The sequence below is a fragment of the Perissodus microlepis genome, chromosome 16 (genome assembly GCF_051167445.1).
Source record: "Perissodus microlepis isolate ML-2025 ecotype Zambia chromosome 16, ASM5116744v1, whole genome shotgun sequence".
NCBI lineage: Eukaryota > Metazoa > Chordata > Actinopteri > Cichliformes > Cichlidae > Perissodus > Perissodus microlepis.
Window position 1 is genome coordinate 33,220,317 of NC_140476.1, and position 18,492 is coordinate 33,238,808.

An 18,492-nucleotide genomic window follows, 5' to 3' on the forward strand; every position below is an offset into this window, starting at 1 on the left:
AAAGAATAATGGAAAATCTCTAGTAACAAACATTATCTTGATGTATATATCTACATTTATACATATGTGTGCCTGTGCATACACACACACATCCATGTACTCAAATAACAATCTCAAAATAAAAGAAATGAATGGGTGACTTCCAACACCTCAGACCCTGATCAGCTGGCTCCGCAGTGGCATCAGACCCACAGACTGTGACAGAAAAATGCCATTTAATAGGAGTTATTTTCAGTTAGAACAGTAATAATGACTTTAACTACAAGTATTCTAGGATTTGAGAATTTTCCATGTGAAAGTCTTGGATTTAATGTTGAAAAGTATCAAAAACATCATGTTGAAATAAATGTGGAAGCTTGGTTAATGGTTGTTAATGATGATAAGATCTGGGTTGTTGGCGACCTCGGGGATAGAGCGACTGTGCAATTAGTCATTTGAACTGATTTCCACAAAGCTGTCAGAGGTGCAGTCGCTGGAAGCACTGATGTAGCAGTACTATGGTATATGACAACATCCCACATTAGATATGTTTATCTGGATGTGGGCATTACTGTTTTCTGATTAAGACAGATGTTACAGATGTTAACGCATTCTGGGTATTAGAAACAGTCTTTGGACATTTTGCGTTTGCAGCTTCCTGTTTTCCTTTTAAAACTACAATTTAATGCTAAGTGATCTGGAGGTCTCATGAGAGGAGAGAAAGTACACAAGTATGACACACAAAGCAAGTGCTCAGGTAAGAGGTTGCTGTGTGTTTGTTGGTAACACTAATAGATATGACCCAGGTCATAATGTTGTGTGTTGTATTAGTTCCTCCACACCCTGAGGGGATGGTCTTCATTTCTCCTGCTGTTTTTTGCAGATGGAAGCTGACCATTGGTTGGAGACTGAATGGGACAGCTTTAAATTGGGACTTAAATTAGGAGAATAGAGCTGTTTTGGCTGTGCCCACTCAGATGTTTTCTACCCAAAATGAAAATAAACTATTCAGTTTTTGAAACTGCAAATCCTGCTGTGGCACTGGCCATTCTGTGGTCCCTTTGTTGGCCACGGTTCAGGACATTTTGGATTGTCCTGTGCCGAGGAAATATCAACAACTCCGTGGGTTTCTGAGTATGTGTGGCTACTTCTCTGGCTTCTTTGTGGTAGCTAAGTTAGTTATTTCTTATGTAGAATTGGCTGTGCCCACCCTGATGTTTTCTAGTTTCTAGTTTCAACAGCAAATTAAACTATTTTGCTGTTGAAACTGCCAATCCTGCTGTGGCACTGGTCCTTCCTTGGGAGCAGGGAGCATGGGAGTCAATGGGCAATGGAAGACCATTTTTTTAAAGAATAAACAACATTCCAGTCTCAAAATGAATCCAACAACTGGTCTCCTCAGCTCGCAAACCTGTACGAACTGTAGTTAAGAGGAGAGATGCTAAGCAGTAAAGGACATTTTTTGAGACATTCTGTTTCCATCAAATTCAAAATGACCTTGTGTTTATTAAAAGTTTAAACATTTTGTATGCTTTCTGTGTTCTATTGTGTATAAAACACGAGTTTATGAGATCTGCAGACCATCACATTCTGTTTTTATTTCCATTTTACACAGCAGACTAACTTTATTTGAACTAGAGTTGTATCTACTGCATCATTCATCCGAGAAATGACACGTATGTCCACATAAAGGACAATCGACTAACCCACCACCAGAGATTGTCCAACGCTGTCAGAGCACTCAGATCACAGTGAAGAATATAACATGCAGAATGAGCTTTTTCCTTGTTTGCTCCATGTTATTTCATAATTCTGATGTCATCAGTTTGGATCTCCACTGTAGCAGTAATAATGGTTAAAATGGTGTTTTCCAACTTTGAACTGATTCTGCATTTGTATATTGAAAAATGTGTATTCAGGCATTTCAGTGTGTAAATGATTTCAGATACTCGTACGTGTGAATTTATGGAAGGTCTACAAAAGGTGTACATATTCTTGTCTTTACTGATTTTCCTGGTTTATTTTTGTGGCAGTGGTGGGGACAAAAATGTATTCTTAAATCCATCCATCTTCTTCTGCGTTATCCAGGGCCGGGTCGCGGGGGCAGCAGTCCAAGCAGAGAAGCCCAGACCTCCCTCTCCCCAGCCACCTCCTCCAGCTTATCCGGGGGAACACCAAGGCGTTCCCAGGCCAGCCGAGAGATATAATCTCTCCAGCGTGTCCTGGGTCTGCCCCGGGGCCTCCTCCCAGTGGGACACGCCCAGAAAACCTCACCCAGGAGGCGCCCAGGAGGCATCCTTGTCAGATGCCCGAAACACCTCGGCTGGCTCCTTTCAATGTGGAGGAGCAGCGGCTCTACTCTGAGCCCCTCCTGGATGGCTGAACTTCTCACCCTATCTCTAAGGGAGAGGCCAGCCACCCCTCGGAGGAAGCTCATTTCCGCCGCTTGTATCCGCGATCTCGTTCTTTCGGTCACTACCCACAGCTCGTGGCCATAGGTGAGGGTAGATGGGTAAATTGAGAGCTTTGCTTTTACACTCGGCTCTCTCTTCACCACAACAGACCGGTACAGCGTCCGCATCACTGCGGCCACAGCACCAATCCGTCTGTCGATCTCCCGCTCCCTTCTCCCGTCACTCATGAACAAGACCCGAGATACTTGAACTCCTCCACTTGGGGCAGAAACTCGTCACCGACCCGGAGTGGGCACGACCGTGGTCTCAGATTCCTTCAATCCATGAAAAATGAATTATTAGATTTCAAGTGACCTTCACAAAAGGTTCTCAGTCATCCAGGCCATCGTAGTCTAAGGGGAAAGAAAAGTGTCTGCTCTAAAGTCTTAACTTAGCAGCCTGATCATCTACATCTAGGTGTTGATATTACAAAGCCTCGATGAGTCATCTCTGACGACATGCTATGCTGTTAGCTTTGGAGTTGAAGGAGCTGCTGTTATGAAAAGCTCAAACATAATCACAGCTAATCACTGAGTGCCTTAGCTGTCACATGATTAATGAGATCTTTGTGTAACTATGGTTGTCAAAAAAAGGACTGTGAGGGGAGGCTGGAATTCGGAGTTGGCTGAGATCAGGTGAAGAGCTTACAACTCTAAGACCCTGACCGGACTCCCCTTGCAGCAAGTAAAAGACAAAGAGCGCTGTGTGGTCTTGCTCTGTTCGCAGTGATTGGTCTCTGAGTCAGTGGGGTCTAATGTCTTTAAGGCCCAACAATTACTTAACTACATCAGGGGAGGAGATGGCTCAGTAGGTAGAGCGTTCGCCCCATGATGGGAAGAGTGGAGGTTCAAACGGCCACCCTGATGTACCCCTGAGCAAGGTACCGTCCATACGCACTGCTCCCCGGGCGCTGGACTGGTGGCTGTCCACTGCTTCACTGAGTGAATGGGTTACATGCAGAGAGGAATTTCCCTACAGGAGATTAATAAAGTATATAATTTCATTTTATAAATAGAGAAATATGTTTGCAAATACAGCGGTTAAGTTCCAGCTCCAAACTCGATTAGCTGTCATTCATAATAATTTCATAAACCTTTCAATGACGTTGTTTGTTTGAGGCGTAAGTAAGATGTTTTTTTAAAATAAGATGTTCATACAATGTTCCTATGCTCTGATTATTCTGATTATTTTTTTTAAATACACTTCTTTTAAGTATGCAAAATTAGGAGGATGGCCAGTGTTACCTGTAGAGAAATAAAATGTATTTATAGTAGAAAAAAATCAAAAAGACCAACATTTCCACATTCAGGTTTGAATGAAAACATATACATATAATGGTACCATTTAGTCTTCTTGTGTTTGATTTCCCATGAAAAGCACACTGAGCACTGAGAGGAGGGCCGCAGAGGGACCGGCACGATGCTGCCGTCTCACACTGAACATTATGTCCTGTAAGCACACACCACCCTGGTGTTCTTTCATTTCAATCCGGTCTTGAAGTGATGATGTGACGAATCCTGCTTCCAGGCCCGAACTACTCTGCGTTTAATGTTTAATAAATCAAAAAAATCAAATCAAAATCAAAATTTATTTATATAGCACATATTAAAACAACAGTGTTGACCATAGTGCTTCACAGTCAGTAAAAGCATGAGACAATTAAAACAAACAATAAAACAGGACAAACAATAGGTAACAACACAACAAGCTAGAACAGCCAACTAGTTAGAATCAAAAGCCAAAGTAAAAAGATAAGTTTTAAGACGCGATTTAAAAGACTGGATCGACTCGGCAGTACGAATATGAACAGGGAGGTTATTCCAGAGTCTGGGTGCCACGGTTGCAAAGGCCCGGTCGCCTCTCGACTTCATTCGAGACCTAGGTTGTGCTAGGAGCCTGTGATTGGACGATCTAAGTGCTCTGTTGGGATTGTATAAGTGGAGGAGTTCAGAAAGATAGCCGGGCGCTAAATTATTCAGAATTTTAAAAGTGAACAAAAGAATTTTAAAATCTATGCGATATTTAACAGGGAGCCAATGTAGTTTGGCTAAAATTGGAGTGATGCGTTCATAGATTCTCGTACCTGTTAAAAGACGCGCAGCTGCATTTTGAATTAACTGAAGCCGGTAAAGAGAAGAGTGTTGGAGGCCCGAGTAGAGGCAGTTACAGTAGTCCAATCTGGATGTGATAAGTGGATAAGCTTTTCAAGGTCCTTTAAAGGAAGGAACGGCTTTGCTTTAAAAAGACTTTTGTGTATTTAACATGTTTTAATACTTTGTATCTTTTTCTACTGAATCTCCACAAGCCCCTAAAAACAGTCAGTGATCACTGTCGGCCTCTGAGTTTTTATTACCGCTGTTCATTTTAAAGCTTAGTTTTTAAACCCTTCTGGTGTAACTCCAGCCCAGCCCATGCAGCAGTATATGAATGACTAACCTCGTATTGTGGATGGATTATCTCAGTTGTTCTCCTGACTGGAGTTTGGTCCGTTTACAGCATCCTGCCATGCGATTGCATTTGTCCTTAACCATCGGGATCCCTCATGTTAACTTTTATCAAGTGGAAAAAAGTTAGCGTTCATCCTCCAGCTTCACTGTTTATGTTATGCTAACATAGCTGTGTCGCTAGCGATCACGTAGCACATCATTATATACCAGCTAGCCCAACTTCAGTAACCCTACAAACGTCACTGCTGTTTAGTTTCCTGTTTTTCAGCTCTACGTCTTAATTTGTTTCGGAAATCTCTCAGTCAGGACATTGATTTCCCATGAAGAGCACAATGAGCACTGTGTTATATTTAGATGGAAACTAGCGAGCTAACTTCCTGCTAACATCTAATTCCGTTAAATTTCATAAATTCGGTTTTCATGGATGCCTGGATTTTAAACTTAATTGTTACACCTGGTAGAGCAGCAACGTGGTAGAAAGAATTTAGACAGTTTGTAACTCTCGTTGATGCTGCAATGACCGAGTGACTTATGGACCTGCAGTGGAGTTTGGGCCCAGGCACGGCTAATGACGTCAGACTTAAAGACCGGATTTCATTTCATTGCACTTGGAGAACTACAGATTTGGGCCTTTGAGCCATGGCTTCATTTTTCTTACAAAGAGGTTGCCACTTGTGGAGCACCTTGGTCAAATCCTGGCTACTTTGTTCTCTGTAATTACACAGGCTTCACAAATTAAATGTGGTACAGGTTTATTTATTGTTCAAATGCTACGTATAGCACCTTTAAATGTCAGGGGTCCACAATAAGAATTCATTGACAGACGTTAGACATCCCTACTGTTCATGTGAATACAAAACTAGAGGGCTGAAAGACAGAAATGTATGAGTGGTCATAGTTCCATGTCTGTAAGATGTTTGTGTGTTTGCAGAAATCCTTATTTTAAAAGGGAAAAAATGCTTCTGAAACAAAGGGCACAGGCCAAATAATCTACAGCACGTCATGTCTTGGTAACATATCCGTGGTTAGGTAAAGACAGAATAAAAGTTCAGTAATATGGCACCATTTTCAGGATGTCACAGAGTGCTTTGTGATGAAAGTACTATTTACAATAGAAAATAACACAAAAACCAGCAAAGGGGTTGTTGGGTGTCTCAAAAATAGTGAAACAAGTGACTTGACATAAAACTATGTACATACCTGTTTGTTTGACTTTAAATACACATCTTTTCACACTAAGTCACATCAATCATATTAAATAGAGCAGACATTTTTGCTGTGGGAAAAAGAAAGATAAAGAAACGAGTCACATGTAACGTCCACGTGTTTTACATCGCAAACATGTCAAAATAACAGCAGCTCTATCAATAATAACATTATTTGAACAATGGAAATCTCTTTTCAGCATCTTCTCTTGATGAAATAATCTGACTCATCTTCATTTCTGAGTAATTTTATGCTGTACAAGAAACATTCAGAAGTGTGTCTGCCCACTAAAGATCTCTCTTTAACTTCATTTGGTTTTCTTTTTTTTTTAACTGTGTAGACCTGAAACGACAGACCTCATGTTTCATCATTTTCTACCATTTCAAAGTAAACACTGTGGGGAAAATATCAATAAGTGACAAATTAAAGGAAAATCTATATATGCCGTTTTGGCCTATCTGGTGCTATTTGAAGGGATGAATTCTAAAAATTGCTGGAACTCTCCTCGAGAGATGAAACATAATTTTTCCTAATTTGGGAGAATACCACCTTCATTAAAACACAGTAGGCTTTAAATAATGATTGAGCCATTCAATGAATTAGGGCGCTGCCATGCAGGAAGAGAGCACATTCATTAGGATATAAAACATAAAAGTGATCACTTCAAAAGTGGCTTCCCTTCATTGGCTTCCTGTTAAATCCAGAATGCAAAATCCTGCTCCTCACATACAAGGTCTTAAATAATCAGGCCCCATCTTATCTTAATGACCTTGTAGTACCATATCACCCTATTAGAGCACTTCGCTCTCGCTCTGCAGGCCTACTTGTTGTTCCTAGAGTATTTAAAAGTAGAATGGGAGGCAGAGCCTTCAGTTTTCAGGCCCCTCTTCTGTGGAACCAGCTTCCAGTTTGGATTCAGGAGACAGACACTATCTCTACTTTCAAGATTAGGCTTCAAACTTTCCTTTTTGCTAAAGCATATAGTTAGGGCTGGACCAGGTGACCCTGAATCCTCCCTTAGTTATGCTGCAATAGACGTAGGCTGCCGGGGGATTCCCATGATGCACTGAGTTTTTCCTTTCCAGTCACCTTTCTCACTCACTATGTGTTAACAGACCTCTCTGCACTGAATCATATCTGTTATTAACCTCTGTCTCTCTTCCACAGCATGTCTTTATCCTGTCTTCCTTCTCTCACCCTAACCAATCACAGCAGATGGCCCCGCCCCTCCCTGAGCCTGGTTCTGCTGGAGGTTTCTTCCTGTTAAAAGGGAGTTTTTCCTTCCCACTGTCGCCAAAGTGCTTGCTCATAGGGGGTCATATGATTGTTGGGTTTTTCTCTGTATCTGTTATTGTACGATCTACAATCTAAAGCGCCTTGAGGCGACTGTTGTTGTGATTTGGCGCTATATAAATAAAATTGAATTGAATCACTCAGAGCTACTTTGTATTCATCTGGTGGACTATGGCTTGATGGAAGAAGTCCATCCTATTTCTCTGATGTTTTTTTATTTTCTATTTCTACTATAGAACACGTATTTCTATTGTTGCATGTAGAGATTGTCACATACACACATACACAAAAGCAGCTTTACTGATGAGTTACAGTTTTTGCCTACCCAGTGAATAAAAGAGCATTTGTATCCATAATCTTTTTGCCAGTAGTTTAGCTTTATTCACTCTTATTTTATGTTTGCTGTTTTCTCCGGGGCCCCAGCTGACTCCTTGTGTCTTCACTATGTTATATGTAAATACCCCAAAAACATGGTTGAATACTGATATAACTTCCACAGTCCAAACAGTCTAACACAACAACAAAGTCTGTAAGTGAGCAGATTATGATGTGGCTCTGTTTACAGAAGATCTCTTACTGAAATTTGTTCACAATTTGGTGCTAATTATAGCAAATGCACATTTCAATTTAACTGTTCATGAATTGACTTGAATATAACCGTAACAACCACACCACACATGTACACTTCACATATAGACTACTATTAGCAGGATGTCAAATTTCTGAAACACACTAATCCATTTATATTCATCCATGTGTAAATTCTGTCTGATTTCATGCACAGTGAAGCCGTCTGTCTGAACTATCCAATGACAGCAGTGTCTGATTCACTTAGGATTTAAGGGTTTAAGAGCAACAGGTTGTACATGTGAGGCTTCCCTTATGCCCGATAATCCCCACATTACAGGTGTCAATTTTTCCTTTAATTTGTCACCCGTGTGTCATTAAATGACTATATTTCACATTTTAGGTTGGTTTGACAACAAGATGATATCAAGATGAAGATATCAGGCTCTGCCCTTAAAATCGTGAGTTTTCCATTTGTATATAGTATAGTATAGTAGATGTTATGGAGCAGGTGAGAGCAGGGAGGAAGGGGTAAGTGCAGCCTAGGAAGAGACAATATCTTACATATGGACGTCCAAACAATCAGGAACTTCCCATAGGACATTGATATATAGAGAAATACACAAGGGGTTTCTTCCAAATGAGTCAGGTAAACTTGTAAGAGTGACCACATATAAAAAAACGAATCTTTGAGAGGTTCAATTCAATGTCAACATAATCAACAAGAGACAAACAATTCAAGTGGAGAAAAATAAAAATGATTACACTAACATGACATGTTTGTGCTTGTGAGGACTCATCATTTGAAGTGTATCGCAAAATAAGACCGTGTCAGAAATGGGAAGAACCCCATAAATCAGGGTTTCCACCCCCCAGTGTCCTTCACTACCAGTGTGCATTAGGTGGGTTTAAGAAATAAAGTGCAGGATAGTTCTAGAAATAATTCTCATGTTCTATACTTTTTTTCAAATGTATATGGATTAATCTCATTGTTGAAAATCATTCAACAAAGAAATCAATAAACACTTAACAAGTACATTCCTGTAGCATGAGCAAAACTTAACTGTACCAACACCTGTAATCACGCGTTTGTATGGTGCATTCAGATACAAAGCAAAGCAAACCACAGTCATATTAGGAAAGATCACACGAAACAATAAACATATCACCAGAAAAGAACTGCATTTATCAGAGATATAAAAGTTTCCAGAGCTCCTCTAGCTTTCCCTACATTCATACAGATGATATAAAACCTGTCTGATTCTACAACACAGCAAGATGAAGGATGTGGGGGTCTGATCCCTGGTTACTGAAACTGGTTTTGAGTACATGGAACAGCTGTACCAGCAGGCCAACCAGAGTGCAGCTCTGACAGTAGCCAAGGCAAAAACTCAGGTATGGGAGAAGAGAGGCCATGGAAGAAGCCTTTCGGTTGACCTGGCAAACTGTCAGGGGAAAGCAGTTTCCGTCCACACTGTATATAATGGGGATGGGACTATAGTGGGGATGCTGACCTCAACAGAGGACAGTTGAACTAACACATCAAAGAATCTCCTCAATCCCACTGACATGGCTTCTTGTAGTATAAGAGGACTGGGAGTAAGGTCACTGAGGTAGTTTGTCAAGGCTCAGGCTCTTCTGTGGTGCTGTCATAGCTGACACACCTCTGCAGCATTGTGTTGCAGTCAGAGACAGTGCCTCTGGACTGGGAGACTGGGGTGGTGGTGGTTCCCCTCTTCAAGGACTGGGTCCACAAAGTGTGGTCCAACTTTAGGATGCTCATGCTTCTCAGCCTCAGCCTGGGTACTTCGTCTGCCTGTTAGTGGAACCTTAGATTCATGAGGTGGTTTTCATCCTGATCATGGATCAGCTCTTTATTTTCTCAAGGATGTTTGAGGATGCATGGGAGTTCCCAAACAGTCTACATGAGTTCTGGGGACTTGAAGAAGGCATTCAACCGTGTGTTCTGTTGGAGGTGCTTTGGGAGTATATGGTATCAGACCCATTGCTGTGGCCTAACCAGTACAACCATTACCAGAGCCCAGTTCACATTGTTGGCTATAAGTCAGACTCGTTCTTTGTGACTGTTGAACAAAGGGACTGCTGTCATTTGTCACGATTTTGTCCATAATTTCCATGGACGAAATTTCCAGGTGCAGCCAAGAGGAGGTCTGGTGTGGTGGTCACAGGATCTTGAGATTCTCCAACTCACACCGGAGTGGTTCACAACCACGTGTGATGAAACTGGGATAAGAAATGGTGTTTCAAAATTCAAGACCATGGTCCTCAGACTGAAAAGGGCTCTTTGGGATGGGAACGAGTTACTACCCCTGGTAGAGCAGTTACAGATCTTGGGGTCTTGTTCATGATTTAGGGGGGAGTGGACCAAGAGATTGGATCGACAGGTTCGAGAAGCATCTACAGTGATGCAGATGCTGTACTGGTCTGTCATGGTAAGGGGAAAGCTGAGTGTAAAAGCAAAGCTGTTGAATTATAGCTACGCCCTTACGTTCACCTAAGTCACAAGCTCTGTGACCTCATGTCTGCAAGAATGAGGTCACAGATACAACATAGAAATGAGCTTTCTCTGAAGGGAGCCTAGGCTCAGCCTTGGAGATAGAGTGAGGAACTCTGCCATTCAGGAAAAAGCAGGAATAGAGCCACTGCCCTCTTAAGGCATCTGACCAGGATGCTCAAGATGTTCAGTGCATGTCCCATTGGAAGGAGGCCCTGGGAAGATCCACGATACTCTGGAGAAATTACATTTCTTGGAAACACCTTGGTGTCTCACCCCAACCGGTCGCAGCAGATGGCCCCGCCCCTCCCTGAGCCTGATTCTGCCGGAGGTTTCTTCCTGTTAAAAGGGAGTTTTTCCTTCCCACTGTTGCCAAAGCGCTTGCTTGTAGAGGGTCATATGATTGTTGGGGATTAGTATAAAGTGCACTGACTTGAATCTTGTTGTGATTTGAGGATGTATGAATAAAATTGAATTGAGGTGCTGGAGGAGGGTGGTCTGGGCAGAGATGGGCAGAAAATGGATGGATAGATGGATGGATCAGACCTTTTTTACATAACAGACTCTACATGGATAATCTAGTACTGGAGCACCTACACAGTAAACCTACAGGAGCCATGGAAACACATGCCACAGTTTTTGTGCTTACATTAAAGCCGGAGGTTTGGACCTCCAGTTACTGAGTAAGCAAATCAGTGACTTTACACTTTTACACACTGTATGCCTAAGCACTGTAACGGCACATTAGTGGCTGACCTACTCTGGCTGCTAAAAGCTTCCACTTAATAATAATAATAACACTCCTTAAAATTGATTATAAAATATATGTAGGAAGGAGGGAAGAAATTGCACTAGCCGACTTGCTGCAGTAGAAGCATCCTATTACAGTGCCATGCAAAAATTCAGTGTCTCCTTATAATGACCCATTCTTTCATAAATGGTTGTAAAGACAGACTGCATGGCTAGGTGCTTTATTTTATACACCCCTGGAAATGGGGCTGAAAACACCTGAATTCTAAGATTAGGAGATGTGGCCAAATTCTTGGTCCATATAACTGTAGATTCAGTCTGAATAATCTGTATGAAACGAATAGGCAAAGAATCACTGAGTGTAATGAAAGTGCAAACCACAGACTCCTGAAGAGGACATAAACCACAGACTGGTTGGCTAACTTGTAAAGTCCTCTTGAAAACAGATTTCTTGGTTCTCAGTGTCTGTGTCTAATGAAGCCATGCTGGTGCATTAAAGTACCAATACTAAGACAGCACGGCAGAATCTGATGTCCTGGGACGAGAACACGTTGGTTTTACAGTGTATCTGGATGCAGATTTCTAAAACCCAGCCTCCAATGATTCATATTTACTTAAAACAAGCTAAGCGCTCTTAACTTCATTAGTGTAAACAAAGAACTCATATGATAATATGACTTAAAATATAACTCGGTGATCCCCTCCCCTGACACAACATTACAAAGTCAAAATGAAAGGACAAAAACAGACAACACAGATGTCGGCCTACGTTTCTCCAGCTTTGTTTGTTGTGGTGTGTAGATGTATAAGGCTGGTCCAGTCACTGGATGTTTCTGGCCATTCACAGTGTCCTGCTACATGACTGTCCCTGGTCAGATGGTCAGAGGTAGAAGCCGGTGGCTGGTGGGTCCGGAAGTGTAGGCAACGTCTCAGGGCTGGGTACCTGGATAGTAGGAGGCACAGATCCATTCCTGTTAGGCAGGGCACAACCTCCTGGGTAAGTACTGTTTAGCACGCAGCCATTTTCCATCTGCAAAGGACATAAAATATCATTAACACCAAACAGGATTGCCATTTGGCTCATAGTGGGTGTTTGTATAAGACAAAGATTATTATTCATAATCTTAAAATAATCTTAAAAGCAGAAACACAAACAAATAAATAAGGCAAAAACCTTATTGAGGAAGACGGTCCAATATTATGGAGCATGTATATATCTGAATATCAGAAAAATATCAGTTATAGGGTAAAGTCCCTACAACCTTCTTCTTTAATTCAATTCAATTTTATTGAGCAGCACTTTGGCAACAGTGGGAAGGGAAAACTTCCTTTTAACAGGAAGAAACCTCCAACAGAACCAGGCTCAGGGAGGGGCTTTAGGCTTCCCCCTTCAGGGGTAGCCACAGCGGAGCATGACTCCATTGCAGTCCGTTCCTACCGTCTCATCTGTCACACTACATTCACGTTTCTACTCTGTGGTTTTCTTGAGAGCTTGAAAAAGAAGGCAACTGGACTTATTTTTATGTTTGTGAAGACATTTCAGCTCTCATCCGATGGACTTCTTCAGATATAAAAACACATGGTGGAGAGTCCCAGCTGTCGAATTCCTAGTGGTAGTCCCCTCTTTGGAGGTGGCCCTGAGAGGAGGTGGCCCTGAGAGGAGGTGGCCCTGATAGTGGCTGACCCAACATTGATCATGTGAGCCAAGGCGCCTGGAAGTGATCTTTAGAGTATTTGATAGCGGGCGTCGGGCCTGGTTGCTCACAGTGAATGGAGATGGAGTCCTTTGTATAAAGCGCTTCAAGTGCTCCGGGAGAAAAGCTCTACATAAGAGTCAGTACATTTACCATTTACTCTACTCCCCTCTAAACCATCTGTGTCCTCAGTCCATATTGTGGACCCTGGCATCCTTGAAAGAGGGACCATTGTTCTTTAATGGCATCTGTACAGACGTGTACATCTATCCTGTTGAGGTGGCTCTTCTATAATGTGCCAAGATAAATAACTGGGACTCTCCACCAGCTGTTTTTATAGCTGAAGAAGCTTCTTGGATGAGACCTGAAATGTCTTCACAAACCTAAAGAAGTCCAGTTTCCTTAGTTTTTTAAAATTCCAGACTACCATGACCTGCATGACTGAGAACTTACACAAACCCTCGGTAGTTTTCCCCTTTTCTTCCTCATCTTATTGTCAATGCCGCTGTTTCCAAACATAGATCATAGCAGGTCTTACTACCATCTTGTAAACCTACCTTTTCCCCAGCTTCTCCTAATCACCGTCCTGTGTAGACTGTATATTGTCTCAGTCTCCTCTTGTCCTTTGTTAGAGTGTGCTGTTCAGTTTCCAGTGTTAGTCCACGTCCTGTTTCTCGCTCCTCGTGAGTTGAAAGTTTGCATTTGTTTTTGGTTTAGTTTTGTATTTTGCTTTATGCTGGTACGTATCCGCTCAGTAAAGCGCTTGCCTTTAGATAAACCTCCTCCTGCCTCTGAGTCCTCATCACACACACTATGACAGTCAGGGCTACTTGTCTCAAGCCAAAACTATCATGTGTGACTCGTCACACCCTCACGATGGACTGTTCTCCTTGCTGGCCTGTGGATAGAGGGTCTGTTTACCATGTTTGTGTACGTGTCCACAGCTTTCCACAGCTCACTTTTACCATTGCACGTGATAATATATTTTGCTGCTATACATATTTTAACATATTTGATTTATTTTAAATATTTTTTCATCTTACATTGAGTAAACTGCAATGACATTTCATTCCTTGCACACCTATACCTATCCTTTCACATTGCTTGTTCACTTTTGCACCGTAGCTACCCAACACCACCCCAGTGTTTTTCACCCACATGTGCAGTGACGTTTGCTTCACCCCTCTCTCTCATTCTTCCCTACCATCCCGAGGCTGTCTCAACTACTTCCTGAATTCTGAGTGACATTTTTTACTATAATATGAAATTCCATCCATCAGCTTCCACTTATCCTTTTCAGGGTCGCGGGGGGTGCTGGAGCCTATCCCAGCTGTCATAGGGAGAGAGGCGGGGTACACCCTGGACAGGTCGCCAGTCTGTCGCAGGGCCAACACACAGAGACAGACAGCCACTCGCGCTCACATTCACTCCTGCATTCACACCTATGGGCAACTTAGATTGATCAATGAACCTATCCCCACAAACTGCTTGTCTTTGGACGGTGGGAGGAAGCCGGGGTACCCGTGGAAAACCCACGCAAACACGGGGAGAACATGCAAACTCCACACAGAAGGACGCCGGCCTGATGGTGGAATTGAACTCAGGACCTTCTTGCTGTGCGGCAACAGTGCTGACCACTGTTAGGTTTATATTGTTGATTGTCATTTATGCTTAGAAATATTTACTCATATATAGAGTTTTATAATCGATTGCATAATAATAGGAGGTCTGATCCTTAGCAGTCTGCAAAGACTCTGTGAGCCTCCCAGAGCACTCTGGCATAAACACACACACACATCTTAAAGTCGTGAGAGAGGTCGTACCTTCTCTTACTGATTTATACTACAGGAGGACACCTACTCTTATCTGTTTAAGTATAAGTGCCTTTTGTTTAGGTGGACCGCTGGACTCCTGGCACAGCAGGTCTGGGGAGTCTTCACAGGGTCACATTTTGACCCCCCCCCACACACACACACACACACACACACACACAGACACGTATGGCTATACGTACACACAGACAAGGTACTCTTTGTTCACATGTATGCCTGTGTAAGACGTCATATGTTAATGAACTTATGCATATTCATGTAACCTCGATAAAGAGCAGTGCTCCGGGGGAGCTGGCTGAGAGCGACTGGCTGAGAGCGACTGTCAGGAACGGCGCTCGAACCAGTTCTCTCCCTCGTGCACGAGCAACACAAAGAGCTCTGGTGACTCGCGTCTTGCTTTTGCCGTTGTAGCAGAACTGTCTCGTTCCAGACGGACCCATCAACCACCGTTCCTTCTCTTTTAATCAAATTACTGAGTAACTGATGCACCTTCATGTCTAAATACATAGAATGCAGACAGATAAAAGATGATTTCCTAAATAACAGATTTAAATGTAAAAGCTACTAAAAAGTTAAAACCTGGGTACACAGTCTGTATGCCCGGCTCAGGAGGGAACCTCCGAGCTGTGCAGCTAGTAATGATTTCAATGTCATGACGATGTGCCACTTATCAGCAACCTCACCTTGCTGTGACTGGGGTCATCAAGGATCTCAGAGGTCACCAAGCCAAAGTGGTCGAGCTGGCAGCAGGGCTTACCCACTCTTAGAATCTGCTCCAGGGAGCTAGTGCAGGGAGGGCACTGCGACAGACTGGAGATGACCTCGAACAAGGGGCCCGGGATCTGCTCTGGGTGGCTTTTGTGGTTCATTCCACGAAAAGATGCAACTGTGCTCTCAGCGCCCCGCTGTTCTGCACTTCTCTCAAGCAAACCACCTCCACTGACTGTGTAATCCACACTGTCCATAGTGAGCTTGTTATAATCACTGCAAGACTCCAGCGAGGTGTTTGTAAGAGCGTTTTGGCTGTTGTCAATGCAGAAACTGCTGCCCAGGCTTTCGCTGAAGCTGTAGTTCTGCCATGGCATTTTTTCTGCTGAATGCTCTGGGCTCGACGGACCACATCGTCCGTCAAGGTTTGCTGCCGTCTGTTTGGCATGGCACTGTAGTGAGAGCTTCTTCTGGGTCCTTGGTTGCCGCTCCTGCTGAAGGTAGTGTTGGTGAAGCTTGCTATTCAAGTCTGAGGCCTTGTCATTGAAAGTAGTCTGCTGTGTGGTCAGTTGCTCCAACTTGATCTCTGCTGGGACTAGAATGTCTTGGGCTGTCCATTGTCCATTGGCAATAGACTGATTTTGCTCCAGCAGCTCTCCATTTACTATCCTGTGGGGGAAATGGTCACTCTGCTGGCCCCAGTTAGGTGGTACTTTAGTGGTTCGCATGTTGAGATGCTGTTGCATCTGCTGGGATAGCTGGACAATAGGAGTGTGCTCCATTATTGGAGGCTTGGAGGGACAAAACTGCATTTGCACACTTGTATCAAGATTATTTTCTGATAATGACACTGGTGTGGAGGTTGCTGCGGTAGTGCTAGGAGGTACCTGTCCTCCATGTACGGTGGAATCAGTCCTTCCTTCTATCGAGTCATAGATGTAAGAGAGAATCTCATCATTTGTCAGCAGATCATCCAAAGTGGGCACGTGCTCAGGGTCCATCTCAACTCTGATCATACGCTCATCTAGCAGCAGCAACTCCAGGTCCTCAGCACTCAGGCCCAGCCCTTCCAGAGCTCCAAACAGCTCGCTGTTTGAGTAACTCCTCTCTTCTGCATCCATCCCTTGGCCCTCCAAAGAGAGCGAGTCCAAAGTAGCCAGCAGTGGGTCAAAGCTGGTACCTGGTTCTGTGATACCTGGACCTACGACACTATTAGCAGGTTCATTCCAGCTTCTGTGCAGGTTGGAGGGTTCACTTTCAGAGAAACTAACGTGCTCTGCAAAGAAGCTGCTGTGAAATGACAGCTTGGGCTCCACAGCTGGCTGGCAAACATACACTGACTCATCCTGACTCATGAGTGCCCCAAGAAGGGAGCCCGGGTCCAGGCCATCTGTCAGCAGCTTATCAGTCCGATTCTTCTTTGACTTGCTAAAATCTTTTACACAGCTGCCATCTCTAAAGCCTGCGATGGGATGATTGGACTGATAGAGCAGGGCTTCTCCTGTAGCATACGTAAAGGGTAGATGCATCGAGCGCTTACGCAAATGTTCTCCTCCTTCTTCATCCCTATAAACACAGAAGACATCATTGTCAGGACTTCTCTGTGCAGTTTTTTTAACAACTAAGAAATACAAACGTATGGCATTGAAGGGAAGGAGGATGGATATCTTAATGGTTTGATTCAGTGTATTACTCGAGATAAATGACCAAATGAGACTTGTACACAGACAGGTACTTACAAAAGAGGCCTCTGGGTGGCGATGATGTAATCTGGTTTCCCATTCTTATACACCAGCCGGGCATTGGCCTGGACCCACTTCCACTGGTTTTCCTTAGTCAGGAGTCTGAACACAGTCAGACCACTCTCTCCAGTCTTCATCACTTTAAACATTGAACACAAACAGCTGTTACTCAGAGATAACCTCTGTCCACTATGACAGTCTAAATCTACATAACACTTTGACGTTTTGCTAGCATTAAATGCCAAATGCCATTAAAGGTATTTATTTTAAATGTGATGTCCCGGAAATGAGTTTCCATCGAAAGTTGTCACAAATTATCCACAGCATCTGTGTCCTGCCAGGCTGGACAGGGTGGCAGTGGACTGACAGTGGACTCATTTCACCTTTACTAGTGGGTTATGGTCAAAGGCCGTTAATCATGGTCAGGCTTCGTCACTTCTGACCACGTGCCCATCTGTCCACTGAAGTGCACGTGGTGGTGCTGCTCTATGGATCATCTCTGATGCTTTGCCCTATCCTCTCTTCAGGCAGCTCTGCAGCTTTGCTCAATCTGTTTACTAATCCCACAGGATTACTTACAAAAGCTGTCTGAACTCTTTGACCAGACCAAACGTCCTCAGCACAGGATTTCCTACATATACTCAGGTTGCTCATTAGCAAAAACTTTTTGGGTGTGAATGTTGAGCCACCTGCTTTGGTTTAGTGTTTTTCACAGCCTGCTGAGTCGAGAGCTGTGTTTCAATCAAGTCTAAAATCCTGGACTCTTAAACGCACCTTAGAACACACAAGCATCAACACTACATATGAGCGGGCGGAGGGAGGTTTGGAGTCTCCTCACACCCCCGTTCTCTGCAGCCTGCTGGAGCGGGGGGGCCGGGAGGAGGAGTTGGCCGTCCGATTGGGGTCTGGAATGTGGGGCCTCCCTGCTGCTGCGGAGTCGGGGCGGTCTGCTTCTCTCCACCCAGGAAAAAGGGTAACACTACCTGGGTCTGGGTGCAGTTTCCCCCTCCGGGGGCAAGGGTACCTAGACCCAGTTCTTAGAGTACGCTTGGGGAGTGTGATTGTGTGTACAGTGTCTCTTTGTGTCTGTCTCCACGTTGGGTGAGTGTTGAGTAATTGCATATGAGAGCATGAGGGTGGGAATGGATGTTTGTATCTGTGTGTGCCTGTATGTCTGTGTCTATATGTCAGGTCGGGTATCAGACGCCACCTCTCTGGGGACATCTCAGGCCCTCCAAGGTATGGAGGCCTATCTCCCCCCACCACTTCCCCTGCTGGTGGCAGACGCCCTCAGACGTCGGTGCGT

General features: G+C 43.6%; 1 protein-coding gene across 3 annotated transcripts in view; it reads right to left on the reverse strand.

The window, feature by feature from the left end:
• Positions 1-4,001: 4,001 nt before the first annotated feature.
• The window catches only part of LOC146371271 (aryl hydrocarbon receptor-like), a 47,136-nt gene continuing 32,645 nt past the window's right edge, over positions 4,002-18,492 (reverse strand). Inside the window, exons 9-11 of one of the 3 annotated variants that reach the window (XM_084908274.1) lie at positions 17,184-17,325; positions 15,420-17,010; positions 4,002-12,153 (exon numbers count right to left, since the gene is read on the reverse strand). In XM_084908274.1, coding sequence (XP_084764400.1) covers positions 12,091-12,153; positions 15,420-17,010; positions 17,184-17,325 — 1,796 coding nt within the window. In that variant the 3' untranslated portion in view covers positions 4,002-12,090. Of the gene's footprint in view, positions 13,803-15,419; positions 17,011-17,183; positions 17,326-18,492 lie in introns of all 3 variants that reach the window. The other 2 variants (XM_084908272.1, XM_084908275.1) reach the window with 2 other exon arrangements.